The following is a 19,263-nucleotide window of genomic DNA, read 5'->3' as shown; positions in this document are numbered from 1 at the left end:
GAGTAAATTAATTTAGCGATTTCCACCCAGTAAGTGCCATAGTACAACAAAAAATCTGCTTAAAGGGCCAGTATACACTGAGGACTATGATTTACATTCAGTGGGCTCATTACACAGACCTGCCCCTGCATTAATATTTCAATTGAGCCGATCGGTGGTGCGGCGGTAGTGTGAGAAGAGGGCTGAGTGAGAGCAGGAAAAGAGCGCACAACAAATGTTTACATTGCACACATCTCCTACTGCAGCGCATGACATCATTCTTGGAGACCGCAGACCGGCAATGTGTGCTGTATGCCTCAACAGCGTATCACCTACTGCGGTCTCCCAGAATGATGTGATGCGCTGCAGTAGGAGATGTGTGCAATGTAAACATTTGTTGTGCGCTCTTTTCCTGTTCTCACTCAGCCCTCTTCTCACACTACCGCCGCACCACCGTTCGGCTCTATTGAAATAATACAATAATAATAAAACATTTTTAAAAAGCTTTTACTCCTTCTGCTTGCCCGCAGCAGGGCTAAAGTTAAAAAAAAAAAAACACATGCCCTGTGCCTAGAACCGACTTACCTTACAGTCGCAGAAGCCGTTCTGGTGGGTAAAAGTATCAATAATGATATTGCATAAAAAAGAATCAATTTCAGGAGCAGAGCAGCCATTAGACAATAATTTCAAAGTACTGTCTGCACTAAAAATGTGCCGGTTGTCCATTTGAAAGCACTGCACTGGCCAGAAAAAAAAAATCCTGTTGAAAAAAAAATTCTCTGTTTAACAGACCTGGCCGTTCTTTCTGCAGGCAGGCTCTACTTTCTGCGATATCGCAGATCGCACTATGTTCTGCCTTGGGGATGTCACAGTTCCGTTTATTCACTCTACGTCACATATATTCTAATCAATGTTTCAAGTCTAATTATAAATAGGATCCTAGATAAGAAATCAAATATGTATTTGATGTAAATTCATGTTTCCTTAAATATATATGTATTTATCTTTACTCCATATACTCATATCATGTATGAACACTGTATCTATGAGGATTTTTAAGGTGTTAGTGTAATGGATTTTTGCAAGCAAAGATAGGGAAGGATAGGGGTTAAATCCTGGAGTTTTGGTTTTAGCCAATTAGATGTTTTTTTAACAATTTAAAAGGGGCTGGATTAGGCCATTTGACCACACTACGATTACGGCTTAACTGCCGAAACGCATCAGTGGGTCACTGGGATTTGACCATTATCCCCTAACCTTTGCTATGTTGTGGCTTTTTGTGAAGATTTTAACAAATTCGGAATAAAGATTATTATTTTACACCAATTCCCGTGGAGGTGCTCTGGTGTTTTGTAAGCAATTTAATAAGTACATTTTCAAGCACTTTATTTTTCCCAGTTGTTTACTTTTAATGTTTAAAATTTTAATAAGCACGTTCAGTTTGTACCAGATTTGTGTAGAAATTGTGTTGATTTATCAAAACTTTAAAAGTACAGAATATCGGCCCCTGTTATCGGTTTTCGACCTGAAAGGTGGTCAATAATCCGTATCGGCCCTGAAAAAAACTATATCGGTCTATCCCTAGTTTGAATTAGTTTTCTGTGTGCAAATCTTTTTAGATAATCCAATGTTCTACAATTTAGGTTTAAACATGGCGGCACCTATTACTTTATAGAAACTCAATGACATTTTAAAAAAACAATTATTTTCTAGTTTTGTTTTGTTTCACATTTTATATTACAATCTCATGCTGTTTAATATCCCTTTACAGTTTCTAAAAAGAAAATGCCTTGATGTGCCTGAGCATTTTATCATTGCACTGTGACTTGTGTGTTTACCCCCCTGCAAAAATGTTAAACACACAGTTAAAGTAATCTCTAGAACAATAATACATTATTGGGAGCTAGCGACAAAAGGCATATGTATGCAGCCACCAATCACCAGCTTGCTAATTTTTCCTGTGGTCTTTAGATTCCTAACTCGGCTACATGCTATACAGTGTTTATTGATCTGTTTAGGAGATCATTTATATATGTCCTTAATTGGCTATCCCTGGGGAAAAAAGCATTTAAAACTTGTTAAGTGGATGCATTTGCTGAGCCAATGACAAGAGGCTATGTGCTTAGCAGCCAATCAACAGCTATCTCCCAGTAATTCATTGTTACTCGTGAACCTACCTAGGGACGCCTTTCAGCAATAGATATCACAAGAAAAAACTAAACTTGATGATAGAAGTAAATTGAAAAGCCTTTTAAAATTGCATGCTCTCTCTGAACATTGAAACTTTTATTTTGACTTTCATGTCCTTTAAAATAAATTATGATTATCGCTATAAGGCTTTTTTACTTCTGCGTTTATTTTTATTTTCTTTCAAATCCACAATCCATTACGCATGGGATTCAACTCTTTGCCACTGGGAGGAGGCAAAAAATACCCAAAACTTTCAAAAGTACTTAATCCCTCCCACCTCACTTGTATGCCAGTCTTACCTTTGTTTCCCAGGAGGAGGGTGAAGATTTGAAATGCTTCTGTTGTACAAATTTGCAAGGCAGCAATATGGTCATCCCTACATACTTTTACAAAATTTTACCATTTTGATATTTTTGCTTTTTCCGAAGCAGCACTTTTTGTGCATTTTTACACTGTGGACTCCTTTGTCTCTTGGTTGCTCCATGTAACTTTAGTTAATCTAAGTAATTATTTGTTGTCCACAGTGTATCTCTGGTTATAATTAACTACAGCTGTACTTTATAATTTAACTCTTTCACTCCCTATATATATTTTTTTATCCCGTCCAAATTCTCGTGGACTCCCCTGCATTGGTATTAGTTACGATGCGTAATAGACCCTAGACTCTCTCCAGCTTATGAAACAAAACAAAAGTTATGCTTACCTGATTCATTTTGTTTCTTTCATGGTAGTGAGAGTCCACGAGCCCCGTCCAGTTTTATCAACATTGACATTTTTCTGGTGACAGTTCTATTATTATTATTTTTTTTTTGCTCCTCTATTTTCCCAACTTTTGTCCTTTTTCCTACTTTTCTGGGTTACTTCTCCTTGCTTGGTTATACGTCAGACTGGCATACCAGTGAGGTATGAGGTATTTTTTTGGGAGTCTTTGCCTCCTCCTAGTGTCCAGGAGTTGAACCCCATGCATAAAAGATTGTGGACTCTCACCACCATGAAGGAAATTAATGTATCTGGTAAGCATACATTTTCTTTTTTTAATTTTAGTAATGTGTGACTTTTTTTAAACACAAGAATAGTATTGCAGAAAACAATAATGAGTTCATCTTGACATTTACTAATAACAGTGATGCTTTGTACAATTTCTTGTGTTTCTACCCTGCACATGCATTTTTTTTAATTTTTTTTTAATAATCCTAGGTGCCTGTGAATCGTCTCTAGCTTGTTCAACGTGCCATGTGTATGTTAGCCCCGAGTTTTTCAGTAAACTTCCAGAGCCTGATGAAAGGTAGGATTAAAGGGCATTTTAACATTTATTGATCTTTAAAAGGAGAACTTGTGTCATTATCTGCACGCTACAAGCAAACCATAAAATGTAACTCTGACTAGAAGCCTACTCAGTATTAATTCCCTCTGATTGTAGGAACATCTGAGCAAGCCAAGTATTAAATGTTATCTCTACCTAAGCACAAACCATAAAATCACAAAAACTCTAAAGTATTACTGCATTTTAATATCTCCCTATTACTTACATATAGCTATGTGCTAAATCCCTTCAGGGGGTTAAACGTATACCTTTTCATTGCCGCTGGAACTACTGGTGATTATTAATCCCCCCCTAAAATAAAAGCTGTATTGGATATAAAGGTGTTGTATGCTAATATAAAATGAATTATGAGCAGAGAAGGTTCATGTTGTGTATTTAGCAAACAGTTCCTTAAAGGGACACTCAAGTCAAAATAAACTTTTATGATTCAGATAGAAAGTGTCTTAAAAGTGCATTCTCTAATTTACTTCCATTATTACATTTTGCACAGTCTTCTTATATTCACACTTTCTGGGGAACAAGATCCTACTCAGCATGTGCACAAACTCGCAGGGTATACGTATACTAGTCTATGATTGGCTGATGTCTGTCACATGATACAGTGGCTAGAAAATGAGAGGGGGGGAAATAAAATTGTCAGAAAAAAATCTACTGCTTATTTGAAATTCAGAGTAGGGGGCTGATTTGTTAAGCAGCGGATGCTGCTTATTCAGCGTAAGCCAGGGGTGTCCAAACTTTGCTCTCCAGAGGTTTTGGAACTACATTTCCCATGATGCTCAGCTAGATAAAATGCTGGCTGAGCATCATCGGAAATGTAGTTCCAAAACCTCTGGAGAGCAAAGTTTGGACACCCCTGGCGTAAGCCTTTTGGCTCACCGGAAACAGGAGTTAAGAAGCGCTGCTCCTTAACTCGTCCGCCACCTCTGAGGTGGCGGAATGCAATCATCCTGATCAGATATGATTGACACCCCTGCTAGCGACAATGTGCAGTGATAAATGCTGACAAATGCTACAGCGAATCATGTCCCCCCGACATTTTGATAAATCGGCCCCTAGTTGTTTCTTTATTGCATTCATTACAAAATAGACTTTCATGTTCTCTCTTGTTCATGATTGTATTTAACTACAGTTTGCCACATCGATATATCTAGGATGTGACCTACCCTTTGTCAGGAGCATCCCCTCTGTCAGCTGCAGTGTCTCTCTCCCCAGGGCGTGTCCCAGCCACCCTAGTTTTCCAATCTCCATTCTCCTCTTAGTTGCGCATTTAAGTAGGTATTCTGTATTTTTGAACGGGGTTATAAGGTTGTGTTTGAATTGGTAGGCTAGAGATATAGGGTCCCCATTTTTCTATGAACGATTTTACCCTGCTTTGTGTATCTCCCATTCCATCAAACTGTTCCATAAAGATTTGAGCTAACACACTATGCTTTAAAACTCTTACAGTAGGAGGGTTTCTTTTCAGCCAATTCTGAAAAATAAGGCGTTTTGAATGCAAAAGTCTTGCCTCTGCATGTATTCCCAAATTGCAAAAAAAATAATATATTATTGAGGGATAATTTAATAGTAGTGTTTAGAACATTGGTAGATAGCCAGTGACTAACCATCCTTGGGCAATTCCATATCATATTCAACCGATGTGTCTGCTTTGCTAGCCTTACAACGGGGGCAGTCGCTCTAATACTTCCCTGTCCAGTGGTAAAATTGTTTAGGTGATATGTAAACATTATGGAGCAATTTGAAGGGTGATTCTCTGACCGAAAAGAGAGAGAGCAGTCCATCTGTGTGACATATCTAGTAAATTTTTCTCACTTATCAGAGTCATAAGCAGAGAGTAAATTGGTGAAATTGATGTTATGCCTCATTTAACCCAATCCAAGATTTTAACAGCTTGAGTTTCCTTTAGGGCATCATACGTGACTAGAATACTGTTAAGATTATGCTTGCTTGCAGATAAGCGAATTGGTGTGTTGGTGGAAGGTCAAATTTATTGTATAGGTCTCTGAATGTTAGCATGGGTTTACTGTCCTCTGTGAGTGTTTGTTCTACGGTATGAATGCCTCGCCTTTTCATGTGTGAAAGTCTATGGTAGATAATACCTGCAGGGAATTCTAAATTCCCTTTCCACGGTAAGTACTTTACTAGTTTATGGTTGGTTCCCAATCGTTTGTACACCAACCTCCAAGCCCTCACTGGCTGCTCCAAAACGTCAAATCCGTTGAACCATTTATTCGTCTGAGCTAAAGTCCTGTGGGGCAAGAACTCTATCGACCATGGCTTAATTAGTTCCTCTTCTAGCTTAGGATTTGTAAATTGCTGGCTGTATGTTAGCCAGTCTGCTACTATTTTACATTGTGCTGCCAAATTGTATAATTCGATGTTAGGCAGAGCTAAGACCCCTGATTCTCTAGGTGCTGTCAGTTTTGTGTAACTTACTCTGTTTTTTGCTTGCCCATATAAATGTAATTATTAGTTGTTTTAGGAATCTGAGGTCTGAATGTCTAAGAATAGCTGGAATCATCTGAAACAGATGTAACAATTTGGGAAACAATATAATTTTAACTAAGCTCACCCTCCCTGACAGTGAGAGCGGAAACTTCTGCCAGCCCTCTACTAAAGATTTAAGTTTTCCCATTAACAGTTTATAATTTATATTGTACCACTTTTCAGGGTTAGTGTGTAACAGTATCCCTAGGTATTTAAAGTTTTCTGAAACAATTTTAAATTCATATCCTGGTATAGCATTGGATGAGTGGGGTGTAAGCCAGACCAGTTCCGTTTTATCTGTATTAATTTGGTACCCTGAAATTTTCTATTATTCTCATTATTTTTGGCAAGTTTTCTTGGGGGTCTTGAATAAAAAGGATCATATTGTCTGCAAATAAGAGATGCAGGTCCGAGTCTCCAATTTTTAAACCTACTGTCCTGTGTGTTATCTAATTTTACAAGCTAGAGGTTCAATTGCTATGTCAAATAGTAGGGGTGAGAGAGGGCAACCCTGTCTCGTTCCCCTCTGTAATGGGAAGTTTGGAGTTCCGAAACCTCTGATTAATACAGACGCTATTTTTGAGTTTTAAAGTGTCGTTAACGCTTGAGTGAATGGTCCCTTAATATTATTATTAATGTTGTCTTTTTATTATGTACTTGTTAATTATGTAATTCTACTGCATTGAGTGGTCCTTTAACCCTTTGGCTAATAAGCCATTTCCCATCTGTGTGCTAAGCTGGTTTTGAGCTTTTTGTTGCAGTACACGTTTAAACACTTTTAGAAGTAAAGTTTGTGTGAATAAACTATACAAACTATAAATTGTTTTTTCCAGCAGATTCAAAATATACCATTATTATATGTGTATGTATAATCAGGTTTAAAAAATTGTGCGTAAAATGTGAAAAAAGTGAGTGGGGGGGGTTTTACTCCTGACTCAATAAATATTAGTATGTAATTTTATTTTTCTAAGCTCTGTCATCAAAACCTGTGTGGATAAATATTTGTAGTAGGTAACCTGTCTGAAATAAGCAGAAATTAAGAACATTTCACAGTTCCCCCCCCCCCCCCCACACTGTTTTATTGCAGGTATGTAAATTATCAAAAACAGCATCTTAGAATTTACTGTACTGTTTTCAGCAATTAAACATTTCTAGCCACCTGAGAAATTTTAAAATGGGGTACACAAAGCACATATTTACAAAACGTACACCCCTTGGTGCATCAAATTCGGGGCTACGTTTTTTTTTTTTTTTTGTTTGTTTTTTTTTTAATGTATCTTAGCTTCCAAAGGTTTCTACAGCTGTCTGATTGCAGACATAAAAACCCATAAAAAGCTGAAAGGCCTGTATGTGTGTGTGTGTGTGTGTGTATGTGTATGTGTGTGTGTGTGTGTATATATATATATATATATATATATATATATATATGTATATATATATGTGTGTATATATATATATATATATATATATATATATATATATATATATATATATATATATATATATATATATATAATAATAATAATATTTTTTTATTTATTTTTTTTTAAATTAAAAAAAAGCCTTTCAACTTTTATGGGGTTTTTATGTCTGCAATCAGACAGCTGTAGAAACCTGGGAAACTAAGATACATAAAAAAAAAAATTCACCCCTTGGTGCAACAAATGAGGGAATGCATGTATCTCTAGCACATATTAGAGGTGCGCAACAATTAATGGAATATGGTGCTTTGCATAAAAATATATATATTTTTTTTTTCCCCAACAAAGAAGCCATATTCCACTTATTATTACATTGTCTGTTTTTGTGCTAGCAATACATGTGGCCCCTCATTTGATGCGGCTTGGTGTGTTCTTTCTAGAAATATTTTGTTTGATTCCTTCACCGATGATGCATATGGTATATAAACGAGAACTCGGCTGCTTCCTCAGCACTGAGATGCTTAACCATAATTCTCTTTACAAAATAAATCAATATTTTTAAAGGAATTATGTCGTTATAAAATAAATAATTTTTATTGCAAAAAATAAGCTTTTTTTGCAGTAAAAATACAGAAGTTTTGAAAGATGGAGTTTGCTGTGAAAAAAGGTGTTTTACTCCATTTCCACGCACGCTAACAGACTGATTTATAAAAATATTATTTGTTTTGTTTATAAATAACATTCCTCTACCATTTATTATTTTGTAACCACATTATTCAGGTGATCATGGGATTACAAATATAATATGGGTCTGTATTGTAAAAGGGAATGCAACATTTCTCAGCTAGGTGATCACTGCGGGAGCCAGACGTGGACTCATTGCCCAATATGCTTAGAGGGATACGGCTGCAGCTCACTGACAAGGCCCAAAATGATCTTCTGGGGTTGCCATTTCCATTGTTCAGAGAATCACCTGCTATTTCAGAGCTGTACTGACCTTACTAGGTGGGATCAGACTGATATACTTCTCTGTGATAAGCACAATTTGGCTAAAAGAGGCTGCTCCTAGGTGGTAACTCGCCATAGAACAAGCTACTGAGCGGTTGTTCATTCCTGGTAGACTGCTTCTCTTTCTGTATCCACCCACCACTTGCCTTATTTCTAGTAGCCAATCATGGCTTGAGTATGCAGACAACAAGGCTAGCCATGTTTTGGTAGCAAGTTCTGCTCTTCATGTAGAAAAAAGCTACTGAGCGCAGTCACATTGCATATTTTGATCTACATGCATGCGGAAAACAGTAGTTACCATGGCTACCATAACGCTTGTCTGTCGTGCAGGAAGCAGACCGCATACATTCACAGGTGCACGTGTGCACGCTTACTAGCTACTTGCAGGTCTGGATTGCTCAAGGCTGGAAATGGTGGTGGGTGTGTTTAGCAGGATTGTTCTGCCCTTTTCAGAGGGTGGCCCAGTACCTCTGGGAAGTTTAAAGTGAATGTAAATTTTGATGCTAAAGTGCCCAGTTTTTAAAAATTCGATTAAAAACAGGGGCACTTTAATTCATCAAAATTTACATAGATTAATCCCCAAAAGAAGGGGGTAAAACTTAATTTTTAATTAATATGAATAAAATAGACAATTAAAACCACAAAGTGGACAAAATGGTGCAATATTACATTTCAGTGGTATATACTCACTAGAAAAAAATACAAATGGCGTGGCAGCAGAGGTAAAAGTTAACTTTTATTAGAAACATTAAAATACATTCAAACAGGGTCAAGAGGCCAGTGCAGCACCGGTCTTGCACCTTTCAGCTTGCGCCTTCCTCATAGACCGTGCTGCACTGACCTGACAGCCTCATTAAAAACATGTGTGATCCTGTGACGTAAATTAGTTTAAAAAAAAAAAAAAAACTCATTGTTGTCCTTTTGATATTCTGTCTATTATTTTTTTCTTTAATGATGGCTTGCCACACTTCGTAATGTTACCTTTCATTTGTTCTTGGTTTTGCTATTTCTAGCTTATTGGTAACATACCATACATATATTTAAAATAAATGGATAAAAAGTTAATTTGTTAAAGTCTTAATTCATTTAGCACTTATTCTCCTTGTCCACTAATATTCTTAGAAAATATTGGGTTCGCTTACCTTATTTTATTTAGTAGGCTTCTATATAATTTTAAATGATCTTATGGCTTAATGCAACAAATATATATTCTACCTTCATGCTTACGGGGAATATAGTTGTCATTAAGTATCCATCTATCATTCTACTTATAAAATACCAAATATATTTCTAGTATAGAATTTTAACTTTACCCATTCTTAAAGTGTTACTATTTATCTTATTGATATTTGTCTTGTATCTATATTAAAATGAATTATGTTACAAGTTTTTAATCTGATATAGTTGTTCAACTCTATTCCCAAAAATTAATCAAGTCTGTATGTATGTTCAAGCCTTCAGGTACTCTAGTCTTCAGCTTAAAAATCCAAAACGCCTCGCGTTTTTGCAGGAGCTTATCCCTATTACCCCCTCTCCATTGGGGTTTGACATGTTCAATTATCAGCCATTTAAGGCCATCAAGTTTCTCATTATGGACATATTTAAAATGATAGGCTACTTGTTAACTAGGAGTTGGAGATTTTACCTCATATATATGTTCCTTTATCCTATCTCTTGCCTCTCTAGAGGTGAGGCCTACATATTGTAGATTACATTCCGTACATGAGACCAAGTATACTACATATGTTGTTCGACAATTTGTACATGAGTTAATATCAAAAACTCTTTGTGTTATCGATGACTGAAATTGCTTCCCTGTAAGGGTATAAGAGCAGGCCCTACAATTTGTTGCACCACATTTATAATGACCTTTACAGTGCAACCAACTACTCTCTTGTTGTGGTCTCTTAACTTTGGTCTCTGCTTTGTGGTATATACTCACTAGCCAGCATTTAAAAACAACTATTGGTGCAAAATGTGCGCCTTTATTTGATTAGATAGCATTTCAGTGACCTATATTCAGTAAGCCTGCGTTTATAATAAACTGTTGGTGCAAAATGTGTGCCTTTTATTTAAATAGCTAGCATCTTGGTGACTCACTCACTCTCTATTATTCTCTTACAATCCAACTAGAAGACCATTATCAAATCTAGCTCACTTATTTATTCCCAGAATTCTCTGTGATAAAGTTCATAGTTATGCGTATGAACCTTGACCATTAGAGTGACCACATAGGGGAGGAAATCATTTCCCAATATTAATCCCTTTGTCTCTCTAAAATAAATCAGTGAGTAAATTCAGTTTTAATACATTGGATCCAATATATTACTCCTCTTTTTTTTTTTTTCTCTCCGAAAATTGGGTTTAACATCACACCAGCGAGTTTTCTGTTACATATTAGCTGGGATATATATGTTATTGGGGGACACACTCGTATACCATTTAACCAGAGTAATATTCTAGCCCCTACATACTAGTATATATGGTCCATTATATTTATATTTCACCACTTTGTAGTTTTAATTGTCTATTTCTCTTGTTAAGTGTAGTCAGTCCACGGGTCATCCATTACTTATGGAATATATCTCTTCCTAACAGGAAGCTGCAAGAGGATCACCCAAGCAGAGCTGCTATATAGCTCCTCCCCTCACATGTCATATTCGGTCATTCTCTTGCAGCCTAACTAAAGATAGGTCGCTGTGAGAGGTCTGTGGTGTTTTTTAACTTAGTTTATTTCTACACTCAAAAGTTTGTTATTTTAAATGGCACCGGAGTGTGCTGTTTATTCTCAGGCAGCATTAGAAGAAGAATCTGCCTGCGTTTTCTATGATCTTAGCAGACGTAACTAAGATCCACTGGCTGTTCTCATCTGAGGAGTGAGGTAACTTCAGAGAAGGGGAATAGCATGCAGGGCCCCCCTGCAAATGAGGTATGTGCAGTAAATTATTTTTCTGAGGAATGGAATTGTCTGAGAAAATACTGCTGATACCATTGTAAAGTAAGTTCAGCCTTAAATGCAGTGATAGCGACTGGTATTAGGCTGATGAGTGTGTGTACACTGAATGTATTTTTCTAAGGAATGGAATTGACTCTGAAAATACTGTTAATACTGAAATAATGTATGAGCCTTAACTGCAGTAAAAGCGACTGGTAGCAGGCTTATTAATAACAATTCATAACTTTTCAAATGTATGTTTAAAACGTTTACTGGCATGTTAATGGTTTTTTGTGAGGTACTTGGTGATAAAAACTTATTGGGGCATGATTTTTACCACATGGCCATCTTTGTTTTCTGCATAGGCGGGAGACCGGGGTAGATCTATGGTGGCTTTCTCGGCCACATCTGTCCAAGGGGATGACCTTTCGCAGGCCAGATTGGACGATTGTAACAACAGACGCCAGCCTTCTAGGCTGGGGCGCAGTCTGGAACTCCCTGAAAGCTCAGGGATTATGGACTCAGGAGGAGAAACTCCTCCCAATAAATATTCTGGAATTAAGAGCAATATTCAATGCTCTCCTAGCTTGGCCTCAGTTAGCAACTCTGAGGTTCATCAGATTTCAGTCGGACAACATCACGACTGTGGCTTACATCAACCATCAAGGGGGAACCAGAAGTTCCCTAGCGATGTTGGAAGTCTCAAAGATAATTCGCTGGGCAGAGTCTCACTCTTGCCACCTGTCAGCGATTTACATCCCAGGCGTGGAGAACTGGGATGCGGATTTTCTAAGTCGCCAGACTTTTCATCCGGGGGAGTGGGAACTTCATCCGGAGGTCTTTGCTCAACTGATTCATCGTTGGGGCAAACCAGATCTGGATCTCATGGCGTCTCGCCAGAACGCCAAGCTTCCTTGTTACGGATCCAGGTCCAGGGACCCGGGAGCGGTGCTGATAGATGCTCTGACCGCCCCTTGGGTCTTCAACATGGCTTATGTGTTTCCACCATTCCCGATGCTTCCTCGTTTGATTGCCAAGATCAAACAGGAGAGAGCTTCAGTGATTCTGATAGCGCCTGCGTGGCCACGCAGGATCTGGTATGCAGACCTAGTGGACATGTCGTCCTGTCCACCGTGGTCTCTGCCTCTGAGACAGGACCTTCTAATTCAGGGTCCTTTCAAACATCCAAATCTAATTTCTCTGAGGCTGACTGCATGGAGATTGAACGCTTGATTCTATCAAAGCGTGGCTTCTCGGAGTCGGTTATTGATACCTTAATACAGGCTAGGAAGCCTGTTACCAGAAAAATTTACCATAAGATATGGCGTAAATATTTATATTGGTGCGAATCCAAGAGTTACTCATGGAGTAAGGTTAGGATTCCTAGGATATTGTCCTTTCTACAAGAGGCTTTAGAAAAGGGCTTATCTGCTAGTTCGTTAAAGGGACAGATTTCTTCTCTGTCTATTCTTCTACACAAACGTCTGGCTGAAGTTCCAGATGTTCAGGCTTTTTGTCAGGCTTTAACTAGGATTAAGCCTGTGTTTAAGACTGTTGCTCCGCCGTGGAGCTTAAACTTAGTTCTTAACGTTCTTCAAGGCGTTCCATTTGAACCCCTTCATTCCATTGATATCAAGCTGTTATCCTGGAAGGTTTTGTTTTTGATGGCTATTTCCTCGGCTCGAAGAGTCTCTGAGTTATCTGCCTTACATTGTGATTCTCCTTATCTGATTTTTCATTCAGACAAGGTAGTTCTGCGTATTAAACCTGGGTTCTTACCTAAGGTAGTTACTAACAGGAATATCAATCAAGAGATTGTTGTTCCATCACTGTGTCCTAACCCTTCTTCAAAGAAGGAACAACTTTTGCATAATCTGGACGTAGTCCGTGCCCTGAAGTTCTACTTGCAGGCAAATAAAGATTTTCGTCAAACTTCTTCCCTGTTTGTCGTTTACTCTGGACAGAGAAGAGGTCAAAAGGCTTCGGCTACCTCTCTCTCTTTTTGGCTTCGTAGCATAATACGTTTAGCCTATGAGACTGCTGGACAGCAGCCTCCTGAAAGGATTACAGCTCATTCTACTAGAGCTGTGGCTTCCACCTGGGCCTTTAAAAATGGGCCTCTGTTGAACAGATTTGCAAGGCTGCGACTTGGTCTTCGCTTCACACCTTTTCAAAATTTGACACTTTTGCTTCTTCGGAGGCTATTTTTGGGAGAAAGGTACTTCAGGCAGTGGTTCCTTCTGTTTAATGTTCCTGCCTTGTCCCTCCCTTCATCCATGTACTTTAGCTTTGGTATTGGTATCCCATAAGTAATGGATGACCCGTGGACTGACTACACTTAACAAGAGAAAACATAATTTATGCTTACCTGATAAATTTATTTCTCTTGTACTGTAGTCAGTCCACGGCTCGCCCTGTCTTTAAGGCAGATCTAAATTTTAATTAAACTCCAGTCACCACTGCACCCTATGGTTTCTCCTTTCTCGTCTGCTTTGGTCGAATGACTGAATATGACATGTGAGGGGAGGAGCTATATAGCAGCTCTGCTTGGGTGATCCTCTTGCAACTTCCTGTTAGGAAGAGATATATTCCATAAGTAATGGATGACCCGTGGACTGACTACACTACAAGAGAAATAAATTTATCAGGTAAGCATAAATTATGTTGTTATTCATATTAATTAAAAGTTAAGTTTTACCCCCTTCTTTCTGGGATTGATCTATTCCTGTCCACATACAATATATACCCAGTAGTGTTGTGAGTGCTGTTTAGTGCACACTCTGCAAGTGTCTTTCACTTGATTTTTCTCTAATCAGTGTTTATTAACTGCAGTAATCTTGGTAATGCTTTTTCTTATATTTTCTAGGGAAGATGATATGTTGGACATGGCACCGATGCTTCAGGAAAACTCGAGGCTTGGATGCCAAATAATTCTCACTAAAGAACTAAATGGTGCAGAGTTTACACTTCCTAAAATAACAAGGAATTTTTACGTGGATGGACATGTGCCAAAACCCCACTGAGAATCGCTTCCTAAGAATCTGTTGCACTTTTAAATGGTTAAAAAATCGCAGCACTGAGCAAGGTGTAAAGGTCAAAACTGCTGAGCAGAAAGGATGGAAACGCACAAATGAATGGGACAGCATTCAGCCGTTTAAATTGGTGCTGGGGGTGTTTAGCCATAACAGACACGTTCTGAGATCTTTATCTGCTATAAGTTAGTCTCTGCTACCAGTAGTTGTGGCAACACAAGTGTTAAGGCAGATGCCTTGTATAGGAGCACTAATAAATACGCACAGTGGAGTTTTGTTTAACAAAACTCCAGAATCGTGTTATCTGGAACTCGAAAGGGCAACAGCTCTTAACGTAATCCTTAAATAACAAGCACTTTACCTGTTGATCAGATCCTAAAACTAATGTAAGAATTAGAGGAGAGTTTAAAAGCAAAATGTTTGTGCACAGTTCATAAAAACAGGCCTGTTACTTAGAACTCAAAGCCTTACTAAATTTTCCTTTTATGTATTCACGCAATTTAAAGGGACAGTCTTCTTGATTTTTTTTTTATTGTTTAAAAAGATGGTTCATGTGTGCCATATAGATAACATTGTACTCACTCCTGTGGAGACAAGAACCAGCACTGATTGGATAAAATGTAAGATTGTAAAAAGCACTGAGATAAGAGGCAGTCTGCAGATGCTTAGATACAGGTAATTATAGAGGTAAAAAGTATATTAATATAACTGTTGGTTATGCAAAAACTGGGGACTGGGTAATAAAGGGATTACCTGTTTTATTTTTAAACCATAACAATTTTCAAGTAGACTGTCCCTTTAAACTATTAGGTAAACTTTGGCATTTGTTATAAAACAATTGGGCTATTTTTTACCGCTACACTGAGATTTAGAAACAAACTGCTTCTGTCATTGTCCTCAATATCGCACCTTTACCACTTCCCTGGAGTATATGGAGGCAGTGATTGGTTTATGCCAGTTGTACGCAGTGCACCAATCACAGTTTGTATGCTCCAGGATAAAGGATATTTTCAGAAACAGGATTTATGGGTATTAATCATATTGGGCCTTGCCATACTTGATATCATAGTAAGGAGTCCGAAAAGGGGAGGTTCTTTTTAAGGTAATGGTATAGGCATAAATATGTTAGATTAAAAATAAAATTGGTAAAAGATGATAACATTTTAAACAATAAAACAACAAAACTAATGTTGAGACGTTACTTTGAAGAAAACATGCACTAAGTTATTCTGGCTTTTGACTTCAGGACATGAGGAATAAAAAGTTTTCTATTAAATCCATAGAATGTTTTCTTTTACTGAAAACCTAACCTTTTTTTGTCTTATATTGAAGTTTGTTAGCCTTAAAGGGACAGTAAAGCTTACACTCTTACATACTATGCAGAAACACACAATTTACAGGTGGAACCCATTTAATAAGTTAAAGAGACAGTAAAGTCAAAATTAAATTTTCATGAATTAGCTAGAGCGTTCAATTTTTAAAAAAGCTTTCCAAAATAAAGCACATTTGATAATAGAAGTAAAATTGCATGTTCTATCTGAATCATGAAAGTTTTATTATTTTGATTTTAAGGGTCATTTAAATAAACCAATGAACATGATGCCAAAAATCGTAACTTACCAAAAAAAGCCTGCAGACACTGAATTTACTGTGCGTCACTAAGAATGTACAGTCTGTGATAGTTTTTCTTTTGTGTTTGTATTTATAATTTGAAAATAGTTTTTTGTTGGTTTCTATGGTGGTTTTTTTTATGTTAAAGGGATAGTTTAGTCGAAATTAAAATTTCCAGATTCAAGTAGAGCATCTAAATGTAGCCACCAATCAGCAAGCGTGCTACCAAGGTGCTAAACCAAAAATGGACTAGCTCCTAAGCTTACATTCTTGCTTTTCCAAATAAAAATACCAAGAGAACAAAGAAAAATTGATTTATAGGAGTAAATTAGAAAGTTGCTTAAAATTACTGCTCTATCAGAATCATGAAAGTTTAATTTTGAATAGCCTGTCCCTTTAATTCTGTAGCAGGTTTTGTCTGAATAATACATTATTCAACTTCCCCCAGATTCATTTTTTTTTTTTTTTATACAGCTTGTTACATTGTTTGGTTGGCAGTTTCTCGTTCCATTCATCACTCTAGTAGATGCACATCTGCGTTTACAGTTTATTTATATTTTAAAGATGAGATTTTTTTGTTAACTGGACTTCTTATTTAAAAGGTCACAATCATTTTATGTTGCATCTAAAAGGGGATTGTAAATTGTATTAACTTTTTTGTTTTAATGGTAGTTGTACAGAGGGAAAAAAACTTCTTTGTTTATTGCTTTTGAGATGCATAACTGTAAACCAATGAAGCAGCAGGAAATGGTCTTATTAGTTTATGAGCAATCTGACCTCAAGGCCTTTTCACGCCCTTAAAGGGACACTGTACCCAAATTTTTTCTTTTGTAATTCAGAAAGAGCATGCAATTTTAAGCAACTTTCTCATTTACTCCTATTATCAATTTTTCTTCATTCTCTTGCTATCATTATTTGAAAAAGAAGGCATCTAAGCTTTTTTTTGGTTTCAGTACTCTGGACAGCACTTTTTTTTATTGGTGGATGACTTTATCCACCAATCAGCAAGGACAACCCAGGTTGTTCACCAAAAATGGGCCGGCATCTAAACTTACATTCTTGCATTTCAAATAAAGATACCAAGAGAATGAAGAAAATTTGATAATAGGAGTAAATTAGAAAGTTGCTTAAAATTTCATGCTCAATCTGAATCACGAAAGAAAAATTTTGGGTACAGTGTCCCTTTAATTATTTTTTTAAATATATATATATATATATATATATATATATATATATATATATATATATATTAATATAATATTTCTGTAGTCGGTAGACTATCCAAGTATAAACAAACATCTTCAAAAAGCAGTTCCACTCTTGTGTTTGTGAGGGAGTGGTTGATTGACAGGTCCTGCTCTCGTACGATTAGTTGCACAAGAGCAGGGGGCAGGATTGTACAATATTTAATTTGGCCAAGCGATGCTGCATTGCAAGTGGCGATTGCAGAAGGTCAAGTTCTCTGATGCAAACTTGTCAGCCTACAGCTTGATACATTTTCCTAAAAGCTAATTTTTATTTATTTTTTTAGGCTGCTTTCAAAATATATCCTGAATTACTTTTTCGGGTGTATACGTCATTGTGTCCTGTATTCATATGGTTAAACAAATAAAAAGTATATTCTATGGGGGAAAAAATCATTTTCGTTGGTGTCTGATTTCATTATAATGGCCAAAAATAAAATACAAAACTGATGAACTTTACATACATACAGTACAAATGGATTCTATTTGCACTATTAATATAAACAAAATAAAGCTTGCATATATTAGATTTTATTAATCGTATACATTTTTTAGACATGGGTTATAAAGTGCTCCAAGAAGGTGACCTGGCTGCATTCTAGATCAGATTTATTTATTTTTTAATTCGAGCCAACAGAGAGCAACCAATCAGAAGGCTACAGATTGCTACTATTGATTTAAGCTAGTGTGTTTGGGAGCACATTTGAAAGGTAAAAGTATATAGCAATACATTTTTATAAAATATTCAAAGTGGTATGTACTGTAACTGGCAATAGAACAATTGAAGCAAATCTATTGAATTGATGTTCTTGGACTCAAAGTATAATTTAATTCAGCGTGATTAAACCTGGCACCAGCTATCCTTTCCCCATATTTTATTCTGAAGAAAAGTTTATTTGCCATTTTCCGATTAATACATATTTATTGCTTTTTCAAAAACATTGGTGTTGCCCTTTCAGTGTCAAACAATGTTTCCATACATGTAGCTTGTGTATGTGAGGGAGAAGGGCATGAAATTGACATGCACTTACCATTTAGAGAAGCTTCAATAATGGTCTCTTAACAGATCATTTACCTAGAGGGCGCCACACAATAACAGATTACTACTATATCCTACGGTACACAGTCCCAATGATCAGTCTTAGTCAAGGTGAAATCTTCTTTGATCTTAAGCTATGGTATATCCAGGGGCAGCACCTTTCATGTATGGATAGTTGCTCAAAACAAAGCACAATGGAAATAAAGGGCGCATCCTGGTGCAGTATGGTCAGTAAATGGCCTCGACCAATAATCACCATAGGATGACAAGGAAGTGTTTTATGATTGGTGACAAGTGATATAAATGGGACTCCAGCTGCATTACTTATTATACAAGGATGAAACGGCGGATATAGCAGAGAAACGCGTTGCTTGTAATATATGCAAGTCATTGAATTTTGTTTTCATATGTTTTAAAGTTTGTAATTTAACCACATTGTGGAGTCTATTGTCCATTGAGTCTTGTGGAGCCCATGGGAGATTGGATCAGAGAGCTGAAACAGAGATGTCGGCATGCCTTTGACAGCACTCACAAGTGCCCGTATCTTTGTGAGTACATTATAATAGGGTGTCATTTTGAGGATTATACAGTGGTATCTGCACTAGGAGAAGTGTTTTATTTTTTTTATCCCCTACAGGGAATCCAGTTTATCACGTTGGTCAGTGCATGCTTTATTTGCACGATTGTAGTACTCTTGTCAGTATAAAATCCTATGGTGATTATTGGTGGAAGCTATTTACTGACCATACTACACCTATTGTTTCACATTGTACTTTTTATTTAGAGAACCTTTACCTATCCAAGTGTTCTCCAGCTGCTGTAATAGCTCCTTTTGCGTTACCATAATGTTTATGCATACACTGATCTCATGCCACTCTGAGAAGTGGTTTATTTACACTTGAGCATGACTTTGTTATGGATTTATCTTGGCTCACGACGGGTAAATAGTGACCAGGCGTATTCAAGTTCCCTTATTGTTTTTGTAAAGAACCT

At 37.0% G+C, this 19,263-nt stretch overlaps 1 protein-coding gene across 4 annotated transcripts in view; it reads left to right on the top strand.

Annotated features, from left to right (window-relative positions):
- The window catches only part of FDX2 (ferredoxin 2), a 35,382-nt gene extending 17,758 nt beyond the window's left edge, over nt 1-17,624 (top strand). For all 4 annotated transcript variants that reach the window (XM_053701072.1, XM_053701069.1, XM_053701071.1 and 1 more), the window contains exons 5-6: nt 3,367-3,454; nt 14,211-17,624. In XM_053701072.1, the coding sequence (XP_053557047.1) occupies nt 3,367-3,454; nt 14,211-14,367 (245 nt within the window). In that variant the 3' untranslated portion in view covers nt 14,368-17,624. The remainder of the gene's footprint in view (nt 1-3,366; nt 3,455-14,210) is intronic.
- The last annotated feature ends 1,639 nt before the right edge of the window (nt 17,625-19,263 follow it).

The sequence above is a fragment of the Bombina bombina genome, chromosome 2, assembly GCF_027579735.1.
Source record: "Bombina bombina isolate aBomBom1 chromosome 2, aBomBom1.pri, whole genome shotgun sequence".
Taxonomy (NCBI): domain Eukaryota; kingdom Metazoa; phylum Chordata; class Amphibia; order Anura; family Bombinatoridae; genus Bombina; species Bombina bombina.
This window is presented reverse-complemented; position numbering and strand designations above follow the sequence as displayed.